Source organism: Babylonia areolata, chromosome 22 (genome assembly GCF_041734735.1).
Source record: "Babylonia areolata isolate BAREFJ2019XMU chromosome 22, ASM4173473v1, whole genome shotgun sequence".
Taxonomy (NCBI): Eukaryota; Metazoa; Mollusca; class Gastropoda; order Neogastropoda; family Buccinidae; genus Babylonia; species Babylonia areolata.
The window spans coordinates 4,559,116-4,584,940 of NC_134897.1; the positions used below are offsets into that span (position 1 = coordinate 4,559,116).

The following is a 25,825-nucleotide window of genomic DNA, read 5'->3' on the forward strand; positions in this document are numbered from 1 at the left end:
TGTGAGTATTCAAGGCTGAATGCTGCCAAAGACATCATTGTCCCTGAGATGAAGACATAGACAGCACTTCAGGTCACAATGGGTCTGTGTTTAAGCCTGAAATCGAGGACCACTGGTGGACATACTGGTTGCTCAACCTGCCATTTGGAACCATAATGTGCAAGAAGTCAATGTGTCCCACTCTGTTTTGAACTGTATCATACTGTGGAGGACTACAGGAAAGCAGCAGCAACTAAAATTCACGGTCTCAAACAGTAAACAATTCAGACTGTGTACGTTTGTACACATATTCTACCTCCATTCATTTATTTTCTTATGTTAGTAGTATTTCCGTTTCATCAGATAGTTGTAAAGTGCATATAGTTCCACCACAGTAAGATATTTCAAGTGAGGACACTGTGAAACCTTCAAGTGAAGTGACAAAAATCAACATGTTCTACAAAAACGCAAGTTCATTTTGTGTTTCCCATGGATTATATTCTGGATTACACCATTACATGGGAAATATAGTTGTACTGAAGACTTCAACTGGTGAGTTTGCTTTGTTTTCAACTGCATTGCAGTGATGTTTGTGTTGTACCTGTCTTTGTTTATGTCTGTAATGTGTCGAAGTGCAAAAACTTGTATTGAAAAAAAAACAAAAAACAAAAAAACAACAAAAAACAAATCAACAACAAAAAACCCATAATAATCAACACAAAAATCAAAATCTTTCACTTGTACCAACATCATTTATTGCTCCAAAACACAAAAATTCCATCATTCCTCTTACTTAAAAAAACAAAACAAAACAAAAACAAACAGGAAGTCATTTGGTTCAAAAACTAAAAAGTCCTAGTAATTTGAAATTGGTAGGTGTAATTTTTTGCTTTCTTGAAAATCAGCTAGAGCCAGGGAGTGTTGCAGTCTAAACTCGCTGGCGGTGAAGGGGTTAAATGTTTATCGATGATATAATCAACAGTGTGATAGTAAAATCAAACGAAATCAAAGGTTTCCGAACCGACCAAGATCGTTGTTGAAGTTTGGCTCAGCTTTTACTGCCATCCGAATGACGCACAGCCACTCTTTCGACTCGGAGCTTGTCTGCACCAGTAATACCACGCGGTAGTAGCGTATATATATATATATTCCTTTAGAAAGGAAATTAAAAAAACTTCTCTTTAATATCTGTAATTACTATTGTATTACCAATTTTGAGAATTTTAAGTTTAAAATCAAGCAAAAATCGTTTTTACACGCTATATTAACAATATGCGGTTTTGCAAGCTGAACTAATATTCACTGGAAAGATCAGCTTCAGACAAACACAGCTGTACTAAAAATAGCTCTGTAGATCAAATGGAACAGGCAAGCCAAGTGAAGAAAAGAGAGATGCAAAAACCAGTTGACACGATCTGTGTCAGGGCGGTCGGCCATGGTGTGCAAGAAGCCTTTCCACTACCTCAGATTTTTACTCTTTTATTCAACAAAGATAAAAACAGATGAAAAACAAAAACAACATTGCAAACAGGAGAAAGTGAACTTTATTCCCATATAAAACGTATCTTTATTTTTTAATCATCACTCAAGCTACAGGCTTGGGGAAAATGGCCAAAACTGACGTTTCTTAGTCTAAGCTTCAGTTTAACAAGCGAGGCTGCCGGTACCTACACAAGTGCATCTGCCAGTATTTGTGACCATGTGCATGCGAGTAATGGTAACATGTGTGCGCATTTTTATACACGTGTGTTTTCCAGGAGTGTACAGGGTTTCGCTGGTGTTTGTTATTCAAAGGCAAATGTCTTTTCACTGTTAGCCACGTAAAATTTGGCCAAGCAGAGCAAACCAATAGGCCTAGTTTGCATCAGTATGACATGGTACTGTATATGACACCAAATGTCTCAGTTTGATCAAAATGGCGTCAACTGACCAGCACAAGAGATCAGTCGCTGGATCAACACAGAATCGGAGATTTGGAGAAACATGCTTTAAATTATAGAAAGTTGCAAAGAATAAAATAGAATAGAATGTCTTTATTACCAAGTGAGCCGGGGTCACAAGGAATATTGGGGGGCGGTAGTACATAACAAGGTACGAACATAAATCGAAAATCATACACAAACACAGATACAGTAGAAATTAGAATACATACAAGTGCATATCATTTAAAAACTTGTGCATACTCACACATGCACGTACTGCACATACACACACACACACGTCTGAACAGAAGCCGCATATTACATGTGGAGGGGGTTGATGACTAGATCTTCAGGCAGATGGTTGTTGATTGCACAATTCTATTTATCATACTGGATTTGTTCGAGAGACAGGGCATCAACTGCTTTGGGGGAAAAGCTATTGGCGAAGCGATTGGTTTTCATCCTTATACTTCTGTACCATCGACCAGAGGGAAGCATCTCGAAAATCCCAAAAGCTGGATGAGATTTGTCCTGGCTGATTGATTTTGCTTTTCTGAGTAGCCGTTTATAATATGTCTTCTAAAGAAGGTAGATCAGCCCCGGTAATCTTGGTGGCAGTTTTTACGATTCTGTTAAGGGCTGCAACTTCTGCCTTGGAAATGTTTCCATACCAAACAGTAATAGCGAAGGTTAGCACACTTTCAATGACTGCTCAGTAGAAATAATTATCAGAATGAATGTAGTTAAGACATGCGAATGTTTTCCAATTTTGACGTCAGTTAGATCGGCTGTGTTTCAGTTTCACTTTTATTTTTCTTCTGTTTGTGTGAGCATTTACTTTTAAAATGCTTGAGCCTACTTTGCACAGATGGCAGCCGAGGTAACAGCCTGACAAATATACTGCACAGGGTTCATGCCAAAGACTTGTGCAATGTCAATTTGATCACTGTAACTGTCAACTTCGAAGTCTTTCCTTTCAAACATGGCAGGAGGTGACTGTAACTAAGCAACAGCAGCCAGTGCAACTGACATCTCAGTGTTAGTAAAAACAAAACAAAAACAAACTATCAAGAGTCAGTACGCTCAAAATATCCAATTTTATGCAGGATGCGCTGTAAAAATCCAGGTTTCTGGGGCACCTAAATTTTCATTATTACATTTTCAAATTCCATGACTTTCCAGAATTTCCCTGACCCGTACAGAAGGAAAACCTGAGGACTCACCTGTTCGTACACCTGAGACTTGAAGTGAAGATCCTCTCCCTGACCCGTACAGAAGGAAAACCTGAGGACTCACCTGTTCGTACACCTGAGACTTGAAGTGAAGATCCTCCTTCAGACTCTGCACTCTGTTCTCCAGGTCCACTCTCAGCAAAGTCTCCTCCTCAATCTGCTTTTTGGCTGTTGCAAGCTGCTTTTCCAGGTTGGCAATCTCTGCTTTCAACGCCTGTATGGAAAGAAAGCAATTTTCTTTCACCAAGGTAGACGGTGATAGACACATTAGGTGAGTGGTTAAAAGGATTGGATTGTCAATCGGAGGGTCCAAAGGCCAGGTTAGATCCCCTTATTGTCACCTGGTAGGGTAAGGATGGAAATGGTTCACCCACCCACCCACCCTTTCTCCCAAACCAATGCATACATGTACACCTAGTAACTTAATGCCCTTCACATGTAAACAAATGCTGAAAGTGACCATGCATGTGGGTTATGGAAACACAACCAATGAACCATATCCAGCATGCAGCCCCCCAAAACTCCCCAGCACACAACCGACAGATAATGGGAATATGGCAGCCTAAAATGAGGGTTAAAGTACTATTAACTAAAAACCCACTTGAAGATACAGGTGTATACAAGTGCCAGTTGCAGCCTACAATTAAGTACAAATGAAAAAGAAGGTAGAAAGTACTGTTTTTCTTCACCAGATCAATGAAAAGATGAAATGGATACTTATAATTATATAGCCCTCTTTCTAGGTCAGAGACCAAGCTCTAAGCACTTCACTGACACAATCCTTTATGCAACAGGCTGCCTACCTGTGGAGAGCTGAGAACTGCATATGGGTTGCAGACTTGTGCACCCCTCAACTAACCTTTTCAGTACTGTCATTAGTCTTCCGTATTTTTCAATGGCTTTCAGTATTTTATCACATTCCATCAATATTGACCATTGCTTGCTCTCTCTCTCTCTCTCCCCCCCCATCCTCCCTCCCACTCTCTCTTATAAAAGAAAAAAGCTCATCTTGCAATATCCAATAACCATTTTCATGTCAGGAACAAAAAATATTTTTTGTATTCTAGATTGTTGAGAAACTGGATTTAGGTTTATGAAATCAGATTTCTGTATCCCCCCCCCCCCCCCCACCCCCAAAGGACAAATACTGAAAAATACAGGGGGGTGCACAGGTCTGGATTTTGAGAAAGAGTGGTCATGAATGATTTATGTAACTTGTAATATTTTTCTTTCATACAATGCGCCCTGAGCTCTTAGAGAGAAAGGGCGCTATGTAAATGTACATTATTTATATTATTATCATTATTATTATAACCATTTGTTTATTTACCAAGCCAGGCATGTTGCTATACTTCATGTTCAGGGTGTGTATATATGCTGGGTATGTTCTGATTCCATAATCCATCGAACAGGGACATAGATAACAGTATCTTTAAGTTTAACATGCATATTTGATCTGTGTGTATATACACATAAAGGTGGTTCTGGTACAAGCAGGTCTGCACATATGCTGTCCTGGGAGATCAAATACACCTCCATCCTTAACTCACCAGGTGCACCAACATTGGGTATCAAACTACAGGAACTCTGGCAAAAATCCAGCACTGTAACCATTCGACCACCACATCGGACCAAGGCAAACAAACCAACATCAGTATTGAGCTATTTTTCCTCACAAAAATCAGTCAAATGTAACAGTGTTCATAACAATCGTAATGGCCTCAAAGAAAACTTGCTTAGAAGTAGTCTGCTAAAATAAAAACAGCAGATATTCAAAGTTAATTAATCTTGGCCTTATTATCACCATTTTCAGAAAATAAATTTCCTTCCAGGAAATGGAACATTAACTATGGTAAACGTCTTTCTACAATTCTAGGAATTTCAACATAAACTTTGAATAAAAACTATTAAAGTATCATCATATAAATACCAATCAATGCATTTCTTTTTATCATAAACATAAGGAAAACTATGTTGGCTTGCACTGTTTAGAATGACATTGTAAAAAACACATAAGCTACACAGTAAACTGAGTAATTCAACTTGCTAGCCAGCTTATTTGTCACGCACAGCATTCTCTTTCTCCAGGCGTTTGCGAGGTCCTTCAGCGTCGTTCAATTTCACTGTCAGTTCAGCAACCTGAGCTTCCAGAGCCTCCACACGGCGCTCTGCTGCTGCAGCTTCCCGGTCACGACGATCAAACCTACCAACAATACATCAAGGAATCAGTTACACTCCCATATCTCCAACATCAACAGGAAGCTGGCAACAACCAGCTACACTCTTACCTCACTAAAACTCAGTAAGGAGGCAATTTGGTGACATCCATCAGTTCTACAATGTCAGTTCTCTCATATTCTTTGTTCACACACATTAAAAAACAAAATACTTTCATAATCATACATTATTCATAATCTGATTCATCAGTCATGTGATACCATAACCCAGATCTTGAATTATGAAACTTTTTTTTCAAAATCAATTCTTGCTGGTTGTCCTGTGATATAAGACTGACCAAAAATATGCTGTTTTCCCACTTGATTGTTTAGGACTCAAATCAGAATAAGCATGACTTTCTTTTCTTCTTCTTCATTTTTATACTAGTTTAGATCAAAAGAATGAACTGTGTGTGTGTGTGTGTGTGTGTGTGTGTGTAGGATCAGTGTATAGTAGTGTTGATATGTTTGATGATGTTGAAAACATGCTCTTTGATATACAAAGTAAATATGATTGTTATATTCTGTTAGCAGGTGACTTTAATGCTTATACAAAAAATTTGAAAGATTTTTTTGATCAACATCAGAGTGACAGTAAAGGTCCATTCCATGATTTGATCAATGTTTTAGATGAGCAGTTATATCCAATTAAGTGTAGACATAATCAAGATAATTGTCGACCAAACAACTATGGGTATAGATTGATTGACTTGTGTAAATCGTCTTCATTGTATATTCTTAATGGAAGAGCAGGGAGAGATGATGGAATCGGAATGTTTACTAGTAATGGCTGTACTGTGGTTGACTACATGATTGGATCCCCCTTTTTGTTCACAAAAATAACAGATTTTACTATTTCCCCTTTTGATGCTTTATTATCTGATGTACACAGCCCGTTGATCTTGTCTCTGGCTACTGAGTGTCACATATTGAACCATAAAAATCATACTGATACGGCTGTCATACCATGTCATAAAAAATGTGCCACATCAAATTTAACAGGTCAGAATGAAATGATACGAAAATGGGAACACGAAAAGGCTGCTTCTTTTCAAGAAAATTTGTCTAACGCTGAGCTTACACACTTAAATGACGCAATCGATGCTGATGATATTGACGTCATAAATGATAAACTCGCAAACATTCTGATTCAGACGGCAAAAAATACTCTCGGTCGGGACATATCAAATTCGTACTTCTAAGACAAAACACAGAGATAGTCGCAGCTGGTTTGATTCCACATGCAAACGAAGCCGATCAGAGTATTTTAAAACTAAACACAGAGTAAAAAAAAAAGAAATTCTAGTAAAAATAGAGACACGCTGGAAAGAGTCAGCAAAAGTTACAAGTCCGTTTTAAAGAAAGCAGAAAAGACGTGGAGAAAAAAATGGCACAGAGAACTACGAAGTTTACGCAAAAGCAATTCAAGAGAACTATGGAATAGAATTAAAAAGAAAAAGAAAACATCATGTCCCATAAACTTAGAAGACATGTTTCACCATTTCAGCAACCTTAACGTTAATGATAATGAACATATTGACAGTACAACGGCAATGCACATTATCAATTTAGAGGATAATGATGATATTTTAAATGCATGTATTACTGAAGATGAAATTACTTCAGCCATCAAAAGACTGAAGAATGGCAAAAGTGCCGGTGAAGACATGATTCGTAATGAATGTATCATCAACAGCGTTCTTTTGCTGACAGAAACATACTGTAAATTATTTAACAAGATACTGGACAAAGGTGTTGTACCAGAAAAATGGGTATCCGGCTTGATATTGCCATTGTATAAAGGCAAAGGTGATACACTTGACTGTGATAATTATAGGGGGATAACTTTGCTCAGCTGTGTTGGAAAACTATTCACTACAGTGTTAAATGCTAGACTGACTGATTATATCAATACAAACAATATACTTTCAGGAGCCCAAGCAGGATTTAGACAGTCCCATTCTACATTAGATCAAATGTTTGTTTTGAAATCACTTATTGATATTTTCTCCATGAAAAAGAAGAAACTTTACTGTGCTTTTGTTGATTTAAAAAAAGCCTTTGATTCAGTTTGGAGAAGTGAGTTATGGCAAAAACTTGTTCATGAAGGCGTGAATGGTAAAATTTTGCGTGTCATAATGAACATGTATGATAGAATTAAGTCATGTGTGTTTTTAAATGGTGAAAAATCTGATTTCTTTAGCATTTGTAAGGGTGTGAGACAAGGAGAAAATCTCTCGCCTTTGCTTTTTTTTATCTGTATCTCAATCATTTAGAGTTGTATTTGACTGAGCATAAGAGTCCATCTGTTGATCTTTTATTGAATGTTAACATTTCAGAGTTAGATAATTACATGCGATTATTTGTACTGTTGTATGCAGATGACACAATTTTACTTTCAGAGACGAAATAAGGATTACAGCAGTCCCTCAATGTTTTTCACAAATATTGTTTAGAATGGAAACTAGTGGTCAATGTAAAGAAAACTAAAGTGATGATATTTAATTCTACAAACAAGCTAAAGCCTGTTTTTAAGTTTGGTGATGCATGTTTGGATGTTGTCGATTCTTTTAAATATATTGGCATCGAATTTAGTAGAAACGGAACTTTTTATAAAGCTAAAAAAATGATTTATGAACAGGGCCAAAAAGCTATGTTTTCATTACTTCAGTCAGCCAGAAATCAAGATTTACCTTTACATATCATTCTGGACATGTACCAGTCTATGATTGTTCCTATTTTGTTGTATGGTGCAGAAATATGGGGTTATGAAAATGTAGATATACTTGAAAAATTAGAATTGAAATTTTTGAAACGCTTGTTCAAACTGAACAGAAATACTATGACCCAAATTGTTTATGGTGAAACTGCTATTTATCCAATTAGTGTGTTAGTGAAAATGAGATTAGTTCGATTTTGGACCAGCTTAGTAATATCAAACACAGAAAAATATTCTGGGAAAATATATTTGATATTACTTGACTTATATCGAAATGGTATTTATTCTTCAAAATGGATGAGTTGTATCAGACAAATTTTAATAGAAGCAGGGTATGACTGTGTTTGGGATGGTCAATTCTCCTTGGAGAGGGAATCTTTCTGCAAGAATGTCAACATTGCTTTGAGAGATAGTTTTCAAAATCTATGGAGACATGCTCTAGAGGCGAGTAGTAAATGTTTGTTTTATCGAAATTTCAAAAGTGGATTTGGTAGAGAAAAATATATGTCAAATGCCTGATAATTATGTTATCAGCTTCTTCAGATTTCGAAGTAGTAATCATAAGCTGGAAATAGAAACAGGGAGACACAAAGGCATACCACGAGAGTTACGGTTTTGTAAGGTTTGTAACATGTCTGTGATTGGTGATGAGTTTCATTTTATAATGGAATGTCCCAGTTATGATCAGTTACAAAATAGATATGTTCCTAAAAAATATTTGTCTCCAAAATCGGTTTTTAATTTTTGTAATATGCTCAAAGGAGACAAAAAAGTCATTTTAGCTGTAAGTAAGATGATTAGATTTGCAAATGTTGCCTAGTTATACTTTTGGAGTTAAAAGACATTTGTGTTTTTTCAACTTTTATGTGACATTGTTGTGTATTTGGAAATGTTTGTTATGGGCACGAAAAGAGTATTTTGCAGTAAACCTCCATACTCCAATAGGAGTGAAAGGATAATTAAAACTTGAAACTTGTGTGTGTGCGTGTGTGTGTGTGTGTGTGAGTGTGCATGTTTGTGTGGCTTATGTGTGTGTTGGGTGTGGAGGTTGGTTTCAAACTGTGAGCCAACAGCTCAAGCATACATATACTCACCCATACTATCACAGCACAACACACACACATACTGACACTGCACGTACACACACATACACACAGAGTACAGGGCAGAATTCACATAATTTTACCTCAGTATCTGATAAGAATAAGATACTGCCCCCCCCCCCCCCCCCCTCCCCGTTATTTTCACTCTGCTGTGCCCAAGGTGAAGAGATGGGACCCAGTGGGGTGAGACTTCAACATAGCACAAGCAGGCCTACTTGAAAATAGAATTAAACCTTTTAGTTTATGGTGACCTTTGCAGTTAATCTCTCTCTCACAAACTCAATCACACACACACTCAGACTCACACTCTTTCTCACCCCCCCCCGCCCCCCCAACCCCCCTTTTCAGCTCAGTTCAAACTGTTCACAGTAGAAATATGTTTGATTCTATGAGAATATATATATATATATATATATATATATATATATATATATATATATATATATGCATGTCACTGTGTGTATTGCTGCGTGTGTGCGAGTGTGCACACATCAGTCAATCAGTGTGTGTGCGAGTTTGACTGTGTATGTGTGTGCACATCAGTGTGTGTGTGTGTGTGTGTGTGCGTGTGTGTGCGTGTGCGTGATGTTCACCTTATATACTGATCTGAAGACATGTTTTATTTCAGTTTTTCTGTGTTTTTCTTTGAAACAATTATTAAGCAGTGGTGTTCCAAATTTCCTAACTGAGCAAGATGTACAATGACACTGAAAAGCAACTGACAACCTAGGCCCACATTAATTATCTCTCTATTCATCAGAACTTTGGGAACCCCGGTCGAGACTGATGAAACTAAAAGACAGATAAATAAAATAAGTTATTCTTGGATAACATCTTATTTTTTAGGCAAAGTCCTGTCGTGAAGCCATATGATAAGCCAACAGATTGTGGGCCTTCATCTGATCACCGGTCAGAATTAACTGAAAACCTCGTGTTAGCCAAAGCTTCAACATGTGTAATGAAAACTAGCCTATTTGGAGAAAACACTTCAGAATTCACTTTATTTTGTAGCTAACAAAACTGTGTTATCTCCACAGAAATGTCTTGAACAAACACACAAAATGTGACAAATATTCACCGGTATTTGCGAATGTCATTGTGGTGCGCCAGATAGCTGTGATACATGCCTGCCTCCTGGTTCTGTGACTTCAACCTGCTTCCTGCTGTAGTTTCAACTACGGGAAATCATTAAAAATCGATACCCAGTGAGTCCCAATTCAGTATTGTATCCTCAGCTTGTACAGCCAATAATGCAGCAAGTGAGTGGCATTGCCCCGTATCTTTGTAGAGTTTCGCACCGCGTCAAGTAGTTTCGGTTTCGTTAGTTGCGCCTGACCGTCAAAATGGCATCCCGACCCACAATGCGCCGCGCGTGACGTCATCTTCTCAAGCCCTGTGGGGTCTTACTAAGAAATGCACACCAAACAAAAGATAACTGTGCACACCAAACATCCAAAGCATTCTTATCTTGGTTTAAATATTGTTGAATGCTCTTGTGTGAGGAAGAATACTCCGAGAATGCGAACTGAAGAGGGTGTGGGGAACAAAGTTGCGCTGAGGAGGCGGAGTTGCTCCGCTTCGTTACAGCCAAAGACCAAAATGGTCGCACGCACCCCACCCCTCCCCTCTCCACACACTCTCGTGCTGTGAACGAATGATGGGTATCATGCAGTAGCCTATAAATACCACCACCACCACCGCCGCCCCTCCACACACACTCGTTCTGTGAAATGCCATGAGGGAAACCATGCAGTAGATTCTAAAAACAGACTTGGACTGTTTTCATCATATAAGCCGACATTTCGCATCATAAAGAAATAACCTGACATGTGTTTATCCTAATCTAATTTTACTTACTTGGACAAGAGATCCTCGTATTCAGTTTTGTATTTATTCGCTTCTATTTGAATGCGTGCTTTGTCCTTTGCGGTTTCGTCTAGCAGACGCCTGGCATCAGCAAGCTCCGTTTCGTACAAGTTCTTCACGGAAGATACTTCTCGTTTCACAACCTCCTCTGTAGATTGAACCTGCGTGGACAGACGACTGTTTTCAGCTTCCAAGAAACGTACTTTGTCGATGTAGTTGGCCAAGCGATCGTTGAGACCTTGCAGTTCCTCCTGCTCCTGTTGGCGAGTAGTGCGAGCCGGTGATGGCGGCCGCTCACGTCTCCGGGGCGAAAATGCGCTTGTACCTGGCGTCTCCATACCTGAGGTTGACTGAGTTGTGTATGTTGTTGTCGTTTTCTTCACTTTCGAAGACATAGCTGCTGGATACTTGGTACCTGGAACGTGTATTGTAAACAATCACTGAGCGTGGTATTCTCCGGAAAATGGCTGGCCGGCAACGCGTGCTCGCGCGGTTTTCGAATCACGTGATTACAAGCCCTTGAGCGGTCCATGACTGTGCTTCCGGTGATGTTGGGAGGTGAGGGGAAGCAGGTTGGCGGAGATGATGTGGATGTTGGAAGAGGATGAACTGACAACAGGCTTGCTTAGAAAGGAACAGTCTGTACCGAATTTGACAAAAATACATATGTTAAATACAATGTTTCATTGACACAATAATAAGTCGGTTTCAGGAAATCAAATGAATTGATAGATAAATATGTTCCTCGAGTGGGCGTGTCCCAAGAACGTTCAGAGGTCAAAATTTACATGACGGTCGACTACTCATTTTAAGGTCGACTTAAATTTTTAAAGAATAAATAAATAAGTGAAACTGATAATAATAAAAAGCTGCAGTCGTGCTGATATGGGAACAAGAGAAGTCATACTTTGGAGTCAGCTTCTCTTACTTTTGTTGTGTTGGGTGTGAAGACTGCGCAGACTGAGACAAAGAAGAACAATTTGGTCATTTTCATTTTTCAGTTAGCTTTTCTGAGAAGGTTAACATCGATTGATGTTAAAACACACACACTCTCCTCTGAGTGCCCGACCTACAACACACACAAAAAAGCCAAGACATTTCCATTTGCTACTGTGAACTGCCGCAAAGCATGCAATTGCATCAGTGGGTGGCAGCAGTGTGTGACAACTGTTGACGCAACACTGCCACGAGGAAGTGTGTGCATGTGAGACATCATTGACTGATAAATGAAGTGAATTCTCTCTCTCTCTCTTATTGTTGTAATGTTCTAATGTGTGTGCTTTGTTTTTGGTTTTTGTATAGGCTTTTTTTTTTTTTTTTTTTGACTCACTTGTGTAAACACAGTTAGTCTATGTTTTAACCCGGTGTTCAGTTGTTTGTATGTGTGTGTGTGTGTGTGTGTGTGTGTACGTGGTAAACTTTAAATTGCCATTTTCTCCGGCAAATACTTTGTCAGTTGACACCAAATTTGGCATAAAAATAGGAAAAATTCAGTTCTTTCCAGTCGTCTTGTTTAAAACAATATTGCACCTCTGGGATGGGCACACACAAAAAATAAATTAAAAAGAAGCCAAATTATATGCAAACTGAATTTACTGTTATATTTATATTTTTTTTATTTTCTAAACTTGGCACTTTGATCTGATATTCTAACACAGCAAAAGAGCAGTCATTTTTATCATTTTTTGTTCAAACAGGAACTTCTTTTGCTAAGCATGGAAGTTATATTTATTTTGCATGTCTTTGGTGCAGGTAGTAAAAAAGGGAAATTAATCTGTAATTAATGCTAAGGGGGTTAACATTACATTTTGAAATTATACTCAGTACATAAAAAGCTTGTATGTTTTACTCTCAGTGTACAGGGCTTTCACTATGTTCATTCGCCCAGATGGTCTTTTTCGGAAAATACTAAAATCAATACTACGAGTGGACTTTATAGATCTATTGGCTGAACCCTGAAGGTCATGGGCAAAATTCAATTGCGTACACATATTTATACATATTCAAAGCGTGTGCTTGCAGCCTCGAAGGGTGACATTTTGTTTCAAGTAGTTGACCTGCCCATTCAATCCAATATTCAATCGACAATACATGATAACATGTGATGGAAAGTTGGAGAAGGAGACCATTAAATATTTATTCAGAGAGTTTCAGTTTCAGTAGTTCAAGGAGGTGTCACTGCATTCAGACAAATCCATATACACTACACCACATCTGCCAAGCAGATGCCTGACCAGCAGCGTAACCCAACGCACTTAGTCAGGCCGAGAGAGAGAGAGAGAGAGAGAGAGAGAGAGAAGATAAATACATAAAAAAAGAACTACTACTACTACTAATAATAATATGTATAAGGCGCAAAAACTTGATGAAGTTAACTATAAACGTACAAAATAAAATAAAATGAAATAAATCAATCAATCAATAATAATAATACTATAATTTAGAAAAAATAAATAAATAAATAAATAAAAATAAATAAATGAATGAATAAATAATAATAATAATAAGATAAATAAATAAATAAAATAAATAAATAAATAAAAAAGACAACAATGATGATAAACAGGCAAATAAATGTAAAAAATGCAGACACACATTCACACATACACATATGCATAACAGATATGCACCAAGTTTGTTGTATTCATATATATATATATATATATATATATATATATATATATATATATATATATATATATATATATTTGAATCTATTTTGTGTTAAAAACATGCGTACACAAATACATAAATATATATATTATGTATTTGTGTACACATGTTTTGAGCACAAAATAGGTTCAAATGTGTGTATTTACTGAATTAGAGGTGCATGACACAGAGAGAGATAGAGGGAGAGAGAGAGAGAGATTACAATAAAAAATCTTTATACATGAGGATACATAGATATTTATTAAATGAAAGAGTTGTTTGTTGTGTTTACATGTGTGTGTGAGAGAGAGAGAGAGAGAGAGAGGTTTTGTAACAATAATATAGTATGACTGATAGCAGTTTACGTAACTGATTTCAGTTTTCAGTTTCAGTTTCACTTTCTCAAGGAGGCGTCACTGCGTTCGGACAAATCCATACACGCTACACCACATCTGTTGAGCAGATGCCTGACCAGCAGCATAACCCAACGCGCTTAGTCAGGCCTTGAGTGCATGCTTACATATTTGTGTACCTATGAAAGTGGATTTCATTTTACGTAATTTCGCCAGAGGACAACACTCTCGTTGCCATGGGTTCTTTTTCAGTGCGCCAAGTGCGTGCTGCACACGGGACCTCGGTTTATCGTCTCATCCGAAAGACTAGACGCTCAGTTTGATTTTCCAGTCAAACTTAGGAGAAAGGGCGAGAGCGGGATTCGAACCCACACCCTCACGGACTCTCTGTATTGGCAGCTGAGCGTCTTAACCATTCTGCCACCTTCCTCCTTAACTGATTTCAGACTGCTGGGAAACAGACCCTGGCCTGACTGATCCATTCTGGGTGGTTGAACCTTGCATCTTGTGTATGTAATGTAACTGAACTTTATTTCTTATATGACGTTGAATCCTTTTTCACTTAAACAAAAAGCAAATTTGAGTTTGAACAATCATTTGAAACACATTGGCATGCACATTGTTAATATCTATATTTATTTTTTCATACTGTATTACACTTTTTCTCAGCAATTATAAGCTTATAATTATGTAATTAAAAGTTTTTGTTTTTCATACATTGTAAAAAGCTCACTGTTCAGTTACCTCTTATGTATTTAGATAGATACATGTACAAAATGTAACTGACCTATATTCATCATTTGAATTTTGATTTTCATGTGTGAGCATGTAATGCAGCTGCATACTCAAATACGTGTATGTATGACTTTGAAGTTTACACCAGAAAAAGAGTGATTGTTTTAAAAAATGGTCTAGATTATGAAGTAATTATGTATATATATATATATATATGTGTGTGTGTGTGTGTGTGTGTGTAGGTGTGTGATGGGTCTTACTGAATCAGGGTTATCACAAAAATCTGTAATATGATGAAAATGTGTTGTGAATGTCATTTTTTCTAATACTAATTGCAATCATAAAGCAGACAGGCACATTGTTAATACCCATATTGAGTTTTTTCACATTGTATTAATTGTTTTCTCTATGATTAAGGTTATAATGCATTACGTAATAGTTAAACAAAAAGTTCAGTTACATTTTATATATTTATACATGTATAAAATGTAACTTAACTTTATTACCTATCTTGTGTGTGTCTGTGCGTGTCTGTATGTTTGTTCACACTTAGGTGCATTTCCTCTTTCATTTAAACAAAAGCAAGTGTGAGTTAGAAATGATTTTCTTTCGTTTGTGACTTCAATTTTGAAAAAAAAAAAATAAAAAAAAAATAAAAAAATAAATAAATAAACAATGTGAAATCCAACACAACTTTGTGTGGTCTGTATTTCTATGTTGGGAGGTGCACACGACTTTTGTTTTGCAATTGATTTTTTGTGTGTTTTGATTCATTTGTTGTAGTAAGTGCATGTCACAAGTGAGCCTTGAAGGCCTTGCCTCTCTTGTTGTATTGTTGTTCTTTTTGGTTTTTTTGGGTCTTTAGCAGTTATGCATCTAACCTTTGATATTGCATAGTGTAGACCCTGTTTAGGGTGAGGAGTGGATGGAAACAAAAAGCACCCCATTGCTTACATATATCACCCCTGAAAATTAATAAATTTCCATTCTCCCTCCCTCTTCTCTCTTTCTCTCCCCCCGCTCTCTCTCTGTCACGCACCTCTATTTCAGTATCATATATATCATATATATGTATACATCCAGTCTCTCTCTGTCCCCCCTATTTCACACACACACACGCACACACAAGCACGCACGCACACACGCACGGCACACACACACACACACACACGCACACAGTGAACCAAAGAAAACGAATGGTTGAAACTAAATGGGGTTTTTTTAAACGTGATGCGTGAATCTCTTCACGCAGGTATGTGCCTTCAAATCCGTCTGCCGCAAGGCGAACTGAAAGTCGTTGAACTCATATGCGGCGGGCTCGCTCAAGTGAAAGGAATTTGGATGTTGTTTGTTGTTGTGTGTTGTGGCATATATTGTCGCCGGCGACAATATATGCCAGCCTCATACTGCACATGGGCCCCATTGTGACACTTAGGCAGATATTGACGCTGACGACATTACATGCCAGGAGTGTCAAAACAAAAATCAACATAAATAAAAAGGCAACAATATGTTGCGGCATATGTCGCCAGGCATCACCACAATAGCTGTGGTGGTGTTGTTCAGGGTTTTGCTGTTGTTGATGTGCCGTTTGTGTGTTTGCGTGCGTGTGTGTGTGTGTGTGCGTGTGTGTGTGTGTGTGTGTGTGTGTTTGGTAGAGTTGAGAATTAGTGGGTGAAATTTTGTAATTATCTCAGTATAATCCTGCACGCACGCACGCACGTTGTAAACTTTGAGCAGGGTGTCCAGACAGGTTTCGGGAAGATGTTTTAAAAGTTTATAATGGACCTCGTCCATTCCTGGAGAGGAATCTGTGCAGGTCTGAAGGGCAGATTTTAATTCATTCATAGTGAAAGGAAGGTTGTAGCTCTCTGTGTTGTCGGAAGAGAAATTGCAGGGTGTTTTTTCTTTCAGATTTTTGGTTTTGAGAAACAGAGCAGATTTGTTGGCAGATCTAGAGTTCAGTTCGACTGTGGAGGCTAGCAAATTGGCAACTGCTTTCTTCTCTGTGACCAGAGCGTCTGAGAGTTTAAGATGGTGAAAAGTTGGGCAGACGTTTTTGCCCTTAATTTTTTTTTTTAAACCCTCCACACTTTCTTCTTGGGTGTGTTGGAGGTTAAGGAAGAGCAAAAATCTCTCCATGATTTTCTCTGGCTCTTTTTAAAAACATACCTGGCTTTCGCCCTCAGCTGTTGATGGGTTCGAATACTATCGGTCTCCGGTCTCCGAAAGACGCGTCGTTGCGCTCTCTTCCGAGACTTACGGGCCTCCCGACATTCCGCGTTGAACCAGGGCGTTCTTGGCATCTGAGGCTTGGAGGTAGACGATGGGACTGCTGCTTTGGCGCAATCTAAAACGATCCGTGTCAGAGTGTCAGCAGGATCCTTGCTTTGTAAGACTGTTTCTTCCTGCAGCTCCGCCTTTAACTTCGTGGTAAAAATTCCCCAGTCGGCTTTGTCATAGTTCAGGCGGTCAGGCAGAGAGTCACCTCCCCATCTGTGGGGCGGATGACGACAGGAAAGTTAAGTGCAGATCGTCGTGCACTTTCCACTCGTAGTCCAGATCTAAACACGAGAGCTTTCCGGAAGACAGATGAAAGTAAGTGAGTGACTTGTCGTTAAGACAGCACAGGTCCATATCGGAAAGATGGTTTTCCAAAAGAAGACCTCGGGCTGATGTCACCTCACTTCCCCAGAGCGGGGAGTGGCCATTGAAGTCGCCCAACAGTAAAAACGGTCGTGAGAGCTGGTCGACAAGGTTCATGAGGTCCTGCCTCAGAACACGAACGGAAGGAGGAAGATACAGAGAACAGACAGTGATGGTAGTGACTCTGACTGCCACCGCTTGTAAAGGGGTGCTTAAAGGAACTGTACTGTATAAAAGGGACTTACGTATAAAAAGAGCGACACCTCCAGTCAATCCCTCTTGCTTCGGTTGAGCGGGTTTAAAAATGGAGTTAAAACCAGAGAGAGATAAAAACTTGCCATCTCTTTGCAGAGTCTCTTGCAGCGCCAGCACTGAAGGTTTCAAAGCACGACAAAGCAGCTGGAGTTCCTGGAGATTGGCGTAAAACCCACGAATGTTCCAATGAATTACCGTCATTAGAAAGGTTAAAAATAAAGCAGTAGCCTAATCCATCGCTACCCCCTGCTCCTCTGCTTGCGGTGGCTCAAGGTCGGCCAAGACGGCATATCTAGTTTTAGTATTTAAAGTCCTGTCCGATTCCGACCAAGCCGGAATATCCACCACCTCGGCTCTCCCTGACCCCGCCGAGGCCACAACCCTCCCCTCCCTGAGTTTGGAGATACAGGGGGTTTCTGGCCACTCCCACCAGCCCGAGGGGCAGGCAGACGAGAGGGGGGCCGGGGGGGGGGGGGGAGGGGGGGCGTGGGGGGGGGGGGGGGACGGGAGGCGGACACCGTGCCTCCGCCCAAGGCTTTCCGCCCCTGCCCAGCAGCCCCTGAGGACCGCCGTACAGGATGGGAAGGGGTGGATACAGCGCCTCCACCCAAGGCCAACGGTTTTACCAAGGTCGGAATGTCGTCCGTCTGCGTCCCTGTGGACATCGTCTGGATCGCAGTGTCCACCATCCTGGGTCTGACGACAGAAGCGTATGACATTGCCTTAGGCAACGTAGCCTCCACTAATTTACGGGCCTCAAAGAACGATATTTTCTTCTCCGTCTTCACCTTCTGGGTTTCTTTTTCTTTTTTCCAGGTGGGGCAGTCTTTAGATGAAGACGGGTGGCCGCCTCCGCAGTTCACACAACGGGCTGGACTGATGCATTCGCCCTGGTGCGCCGCCTTTGAACAGGTGCCACACGCCTCTTCCTCCTGGCAGCGGTCCCGCACGTGTCCGAATTACTGGCACTTGAAACACCGTAGAGGGGACGGCACGTACAGACTTACGTTCACCTGCAGGTATCCGACTCGTATGTCCTTGGGGACATTCGGGCAGCAGAAGGTGAGGAAGAATGTGTTGGTCGGGACTCTGTCCGACCCCTTCCTTACTGTCACCCTGTAAACATCCGTCACTCCCTGAGAGGACAGCTCGCACTTAATCTCTGCCTCAGATACTCCTCTCAACTCAGGGCATCTGATGACCCCCTTCGAACAGTTCAGTCCTTTGTGAGGGGAAACCTTCACCGCCCTATCCACAAAAATGGTCGCTTTAAGCAGAAACTGTGTCTGCCTTTTTGATGTCTCCACCAGAAACGTTCCGTTCCTCAGCCTTTTGATAGACTTCAGTGAGCCTGCTAGACACTGGAAGCCCTTCTGGATGGCGAAGGGGCTGAGAGCCGACAAGGGCTTGTCATCATCAGTGCCCTCCACCACAAGCCACGACGGCCAATATCCAGAGGTCTCACCGACCTCCAAATCGGAGTCCGAATCATCAGTTCCTGGTCTCCTACTTTTCCCAAGTTTAGGGGGGTGTAATTGGTTAGAAGCCATGGTTTTTTTTAATCATAAATTCATCCCTCCCTTACCCCACAATGGGGTCCCACTTAGGGGCCAGGGTCAAGGGAACACCAGCTTGACCCCTTCCAGGTTTCGGGAGGGACATACGACCAACAGTCTAGCTCCAACGCGTTCCCCCCCGATCATGTCCAGCTCCCGGGGACAGAGAACCGAGCACTACGGGGGTTATCATCGTTAGCCTCTAAACTGCCAGTCTTGACCCAGCCCCACGTAGGGGTAGCCGATTGACACACACGGGCCAACGTGTGCCGCCTGTCTTAGGAGAGGTCTGAGTCAAAGGGACGTGTTGAGAGCAGCGTGCTCTCTCAATCCCCAGGATCTCATTCCCCTCCATCACAGGTCGCGCCGCACGGCAAACACGGCGGGCCTGAAGAAGGCCGCAGAGAAAAAAGAATGTGGAAAAGAAGGCTTGATGGGGAGCTGAGGACAGAAAAAGAGGCGGTAAAACGAAGAATAGAGAATAGCGAAAGGGACAGTGGGTCACTTTTAGTTTGGGCCTCACTCACGACCTGTTCGGCATGGGAAGCCCTATCAGAGGCATCAGTACAAAAAATAAACAAAACAAAAAAACAAAAACAAAAAAACAACAACAAAAAAACAACACCACCAAACACCACTTATTCCGCCTGAACAGCTACAATGGCTATGTAGGCTGTCAATTAAGACCTGGGACTAGAGCAGTAAACCCCCAGAAGCACTGATGCCCTCGCCGAATTCGCTCGCTCGATCACTGGCCACTAAGCATCCCGACCACGACAAGGAAGTGACCCCCCGGGAGGATAATAATAATAATAATAATAATATCAGAAGAATTATTATTCTAATAATAATAATAATAATGAAAATACTACTACTACTACTACTACTAATTATTGTTATTATTATTATTACCATTATCTTATAATAATAATAATAATGAACATCTAATAATAATAATAATAATAATCAGAATAGTTTCAGTTTTCAGTTTCAGTAGCTCAAGGAGGCGTCACTGCGTTCGGACAAAACCATATACGCTACACCACATCTGCCAAGCAGATGCCTGACCAGCAGCGTAACCCAACGCGCTTAGTCAGGCCTTGAGAAAAAAAACACACACAAAAAAACCAACAAAAAAAACAAACAAACGGGGGAATAAATAATAGATAAGCTTGCATAAATAAATAAATAAATAATTATAATATAGAAAAAGGTAGTAGTTATAATATTAGTAATACTAATAAAATGATAATAATAAAACATAAATAAATAAATAAGACAACAATGGTGATAAATAAGCGAATAAATGTAAAATATGAAGACACACATTCACACATACACCCACACATGCATAACAGAAATGCACCAAACATGCAGTTTCACATATATGAAAGCACAGTCAAATGCATATAAACGTACATGAGCTCCAACACACACACACACACACACACACACACACGCATTACCGTGCACCTCCTCTAGCCCCCTCCTCCACACACTCATTTCTAGTCTAAGTATCGCAGCTTCCACGGCACACACACACACACACTCACAGAGATGAACACTTACTTGTACAAGCACATATGAAAGCACAGTCAAATACATATAAACGTACATGAGCTCCAACACACACACACACATTACCTTGCACCTCCTCTACCCCCTCCTCCACACACTCATTTCTAGTCTACGTATCGCAGCTTCCACGGCACACACACACACACACACACACACACACAAACACACACTCACAGAGATGAACACTTACTTGTACAAGCACACACACATACGCCCATATCTCCCACCCCCAACCCCACACACGTACATACAAAGATATATATATATATATATACATATACATATATATATATATATATATATATATATATATATATATATATATATATACGTTCCAATATCCTGTTGCTCCCACAGTGTAGGCATGCATACACTCACATACCTCATCCTCTACCCCACCTCCCCCCGCACTCCCACCTCCCCTCACACACACACACACACACACACACACACACACGTACACATATCTCTCCTGACACTTGTGTACACTTTCACTCTCGCGCATTCACAAACGCACTCAAAAGCACAGACCCACACATACACACAAACACACACAGCCGCCACTGACTGGCCGCAAGAGGGATGGGAAAAGATCTCTGATGCCAAGAACGTGGCGTCTAGTGTGTTGCTCAGTCTATTGTATTTGGAAAGGCCCACAGAGACTCTGTTCCGTTTTGAAGAAATTTGCGCAATGTTGGTTTGGAAATGATGCCGATATTTGTTTGATTTGCAAAGCATCGTGCTCTACCTTTCATGTTAGACTTACGGCCGCTCCCTCTCTCTGCTTCTATTTCTTTGAGGCGATCGATGGTGTGATGGCCTTGTACCTGTTCTTTTTGGTATTCTTTGACTTTTCTGAGGATTTCCGATTTTCCTAGATGTAGGCCGCTCGTTGGTGTTGCGTTACCAGCAAGTCTGTCAGCTCGCTCATTTCCCTTAACACCTGCATGTCCCGGGCAGTATGACCATGTGAGTTTTTTAATCTGAAAGTTGCGCATTGCGTTATGCCACTCTGGGCTTCCCATTCCGTTTTCAATTTTCTGTATGAGGTTCATTGAGTCGGTTAGAATCATGGCATGTTGGTTTCCGGGCGTATGGATGGACGATAGCCACTGGAGGGCATGTGTCACAGCTTCAACTTCCATCGTTAGGCTGGAGGTTGTGACTTTGTAGGCAGCATTCTCTTCCCAAATTGTTTTTCCATTTTGTTTCGCAGTGAATCCCCAACCAGACTGGTCTTTGGTGACTGAGCCATCTGTGTATATGATGATGTCCTCTTCTTTACTGTTTTCTTTTATAAGCAGCTTCACTTCTGCATCAGTTTTGCCCTCTGGCCATTCCCGACAATGTCTTCCTAGAGTGGGTGAAATGACTGTGTTGAATAGATGGTTGAGGTTTTCGGGGTTTTTCTCCCATTCTTTTGTTTCTTTCAGGTCTTGTAGTCGGCATACTAGCTGGATTGTGTCTTCTGCTTGCCCCATACATGATCTTCCTCGTCCTAGACGGCTGCCTTTTGGTTCTTTGACTGCGTCATGCAGTGGGTTTTGAGGATTTTCTAATGCTTTGAAGTAGGTCTTGACCTGTTCTAACTTGTTTCTGGCCTGCACTGAAGGAAGGTCAAGCAGGTATCGCATGGTTTCTGTGGGCGTGTCTTTTGTTGTTCCAAGGATCAGCCTCATAGCTTCATTTTGGACTCTTTCTAATTTTAGGAGGTTGCTTTGAGACGGTGTTGTTAGCCCAAGTCCGTAGTCGATCACACTGAGGACGAGTGATTGGTATAGCAGGAAGAGGTGGCGTTGTTCAATTCCTTTGGTTGCCATTGCTTTTAAGACTGAAAGGCCCTTTTTGCATTTGAGAACAGTATTTTCCGTATGTTTTCTGAAGGTCAGCATCCTGTCGAAGTGTATTCCTAGGTAGCGTAGGCATTCAGTTTTCTCAATTTGAATCCCATCGAATGACACAGAAGGTGGTGATTTGCTCGCGGTTTTGTTGTTGAGGGTGCACAGCAACGTTTGGGCTTTCGCTGGATTGATGGAAGATCCTGTGTCTTTGCACCATTGAGCAATATTGTTTAGTTGTTTCTGGACGGCTTCAGTTCTTTCCTGAGCATTTTTCGAAGTTTTGAAGACCAGGCCGTCATCCGCAAGGGTAAGCACCCGAGCAATTCCATTGTTGTTTAAGTCTGCAAGGCCCTTCGTGTAGACATTGTAGAGGACAGGAGAGAGCGGAGACCCTTGTGGCAGTCCCATGGATAGTTTAGAAGGTGCAGACATCCAATCTCCGAGGCGTAGGACGACGGTTCTTTCCTGAAGCGCTGCTGCTATCCATCTTGTCAGTGTCAAACTTACTCCATACCTTAGTAGCAGCTCCATGAGGTGCGCAAACTGGACTTTATTGTAGGCATCTTCAAGGTCAATTGCTACTGCTAGTGTTTCTTCTTTTCTTTGAAATCCTTCATACACCTCATATGCAAAAGCAGCTGCATTTTCCCATGTGGACTTACCTGTTCTGTAACCACCTTGATTTGAAGGGAGAATGTGCCTGTGTTCAAGATCCCTTGCAAGTTTCCTGGCTATCATGCGTTCCATGAGCTTTCCAACAATGTTTTGCATGGTTAGGATCCGGTAGCCGCTTACCTGACGATGGTCCTTTCCTGGTTTTGGTATGGGTTTTAAGAAGCTGTGTGTCCAGTCCTCCGGCACCTGTCCATTGTGGAAACTGTTTTGATATAGATTGAAAAGTTTGCTTCTGTCTTCTTCCGATAGCTCCTTGATGTCTTAGTAACGAACTTTGTCTGGGCCAGGAGCCGATTCTTTCTTGCATTTAGCTATTGCCTCGTTTAGATCATCCATTGTCAAGTCATCATCAGGTCCAGTCTGCATAAGGGTTTGGTTTAACTCCTCAACATATTTCTTTTTCTCATCTAAGTTTCTTTGATCACTCTGTTGTATGAAACGTTTGAGCAAGGCAGATCCTTTTTCTTCGTTTGTCTTAAGCTTGGTTCCATCAGTGTCTAACATGTCTGGGGTTGTTGTTGTGCACGTTTTCCCTTCCATGCGACGATAAAATTGCCAGAACTCTGTCAATGTTGTGTCATAACTGAGTGCCTCGCAAAACTGTTTCCACTTGTCATTTTTGGCCTCTTGAGCAATGACTTCAAACTGTTTAGTTTTCTCTTTCATTTTTGTTTCAATATCTTTGTCCGGAGATGGTTTTGTTCTTTCTTTTTGCCAAAGTTTGACAGCCGCATGTTTTTCTATCCAGGCTCTCTCTGTGTCGGTATTCCACCATGGGGGCTGAATAGTTTGCATCCTGTTCAGTGCCGTTCTTTTGTTTCTTCTGCGTCTTAATTTTTCGATGACGGTTGTCTCTTTGGTTTCATACTGAAATGGATCACGCAGTTTCATACAGGGTTTATCGGACAGTTTCTGTAGACTGAAAGCTACCGGGAGGTGGTCGCTGCCTTGGTATGGAAGCGTCTCTGCATTCATTTCTGCTCTGAATTTTGGAGATGTTAGAGCGATGTCGATCACACTGTCACTGTCCCCTTGTCTTGTTCCAAGGCGGGTTGGGGATGTGGTTGTTAAAGGGCTAAGAAGAATTTCCCCTATCATTCCTTCAAGTGCGAGTCCTTGTGGGTTGGTGTTCCGCTGGTCCCATAACTTCGATCTTGCATTGAGGTCTCCACAGATAATGACCGAGTCTCCAAGTTCGTTCTCTATTTCCTCTAAAAAGGCCCAATCCTCTTTTGCTGTGCAGGTTCCTGGGTGAACGTAGGCATTGATGAGCACGATGCTTTTGTGAACTCCGTCAGGTTTTTCAAGACGCACCCCCAATAATTCACATGAGTTGCTACACCATTTCTCTAGATTTATGGTGGAAACTTTGTTTTTTAGGTTTTTGTTCAGTATGATTGCTACCCCTCTTCCTTCATTCCTTTGAAAGACTGTGAAATTCTCAAAATGTATTGGTCTGTCTGCACTTGTCCTGGTCTCTTGGAGACATAGAATGTCAAAATCATATGCCAATTTCTCAATTGTTGATATTCTCATTCTTGCGCTGGAACAATTCCAACTGCCGATTCTAAAGAATTTCTTTGACAGCCGCTCTGCTTTTGTCATTCTGCTACCTAAGCACGATCTTTTCCCACCTCTTTTGCCACGCCTGTTTTGGGGTTTTGGGGATCTGAATTTATGTCTTGTGCTATGCAGCTGATCCCCGAGGTGCATGCGAGACAGGGTTTTTTTTTGTATCCATAGAAGGGTGTTCTATGTGGTGAGGGAAAATATTCGGTCACCCTGACAGAGCCTCTTATCAGGGAAGGGCAATGGATGTCCATCTGTGTGGAGTCCGTCAGCCTGGTGTCGCCCTAAGGCCAGACTGCATACAGTTAGTGACTGTTTAACCCAACAGCCATTCATCCCATTGGTACTGTATGAAAGCCGTGGGATTGGGGATTTTTGTCGGGTTGTCTCCTCTATGCCAGTGGAAGGGTGCATATGGGTATTGTTTCATAGCAGCTTCTATTTTGCAGAGCCCTCTCAATAATTTACTAATAGTTCAAAGATTAAACAATAACGTGATAACAAATTATTGATCAAAATCACAGGAAAATTACTTATCTGTTTTGAAGCTTGTAGACTGTCCGTTGAAATAACCAGTGGTGGTTTTAACACCTGGTAGACTTTTACACTGACTGACTGGGTGGTATTAACATCCAGTTTTCAGATACACATTAATCAGAATAATAAGAATAATAATCAGAATAACGTTAATAATACTATTAATACTAATACTATAATAATATTGAAATAATGATTATTACATAATGATAAAAAAGTATTGTTATATAATGATAATGATAATAATAATAATAATAATGATAATTCTTATATAATGAAAATACAAATACTACTACTACTACTACTACTACTATCCACTGATGTCATCAGTCATCATGCGATGTCGCATGAGAGCTTTGCTGATGACACACAACTTTTTTTTTTTTTTTTT

General features: G+C 40.5%; 1 protein-coding gene and 1 long non-coding RNA gene across 2 annotated transcripts in view; one reads left to right on the forward strand and one right to left on the reverse strand.

Moving 5' to 3' along the window:
* The window catches only part of LOC143297428 (lamin Dm0-like), a 61,595-nt gene extending 50,046 nt beyond the window's left edge, over positions 1–11,549 (reverse strand). Inside the window, exons 1-3 of the mRNA XM_076609778.1 lie at positions 11,029–11,549; positions 5,204–5,336; positions 3,198–3,347 (exon numbers count right to left, since the gene is read on the reverse strand). Coding sequence (XP_076465893.1) covers positions 3,198–3,347; positions 5,204–5,336; positions 11,029–11,432 — 687 coding nt within the window. The 5' untranslated portion in view covers positions 11,433–11,549. The remainder of the gene's footprint in view (positions 1–3,197; positions 3,348–5,203; positions 5,337–11,028) is intronic.
* Positions 11,550–11,593: 44 nt separating this feature from the next.
* Positions 11,594–25,825, forward strand: part of LOC143297429 (uncharacterized) — a 37,278-nt gene continuing 23,046 nt past the window's right edge. Inside the window, exons 1-3 of the long non-coding RNA XR_013057272.1 lie at positions 11,594–12,241; positions 14,489–14,551; positions 18,495–18,740. This is a non-coding gene — a long non-coding RNA (uncharacterized LOC143297429). The remainder of the gene's footprint in view (positions 12,242–14,488; positions 14,552–18,494; positions 18,741–25,825) is intronic.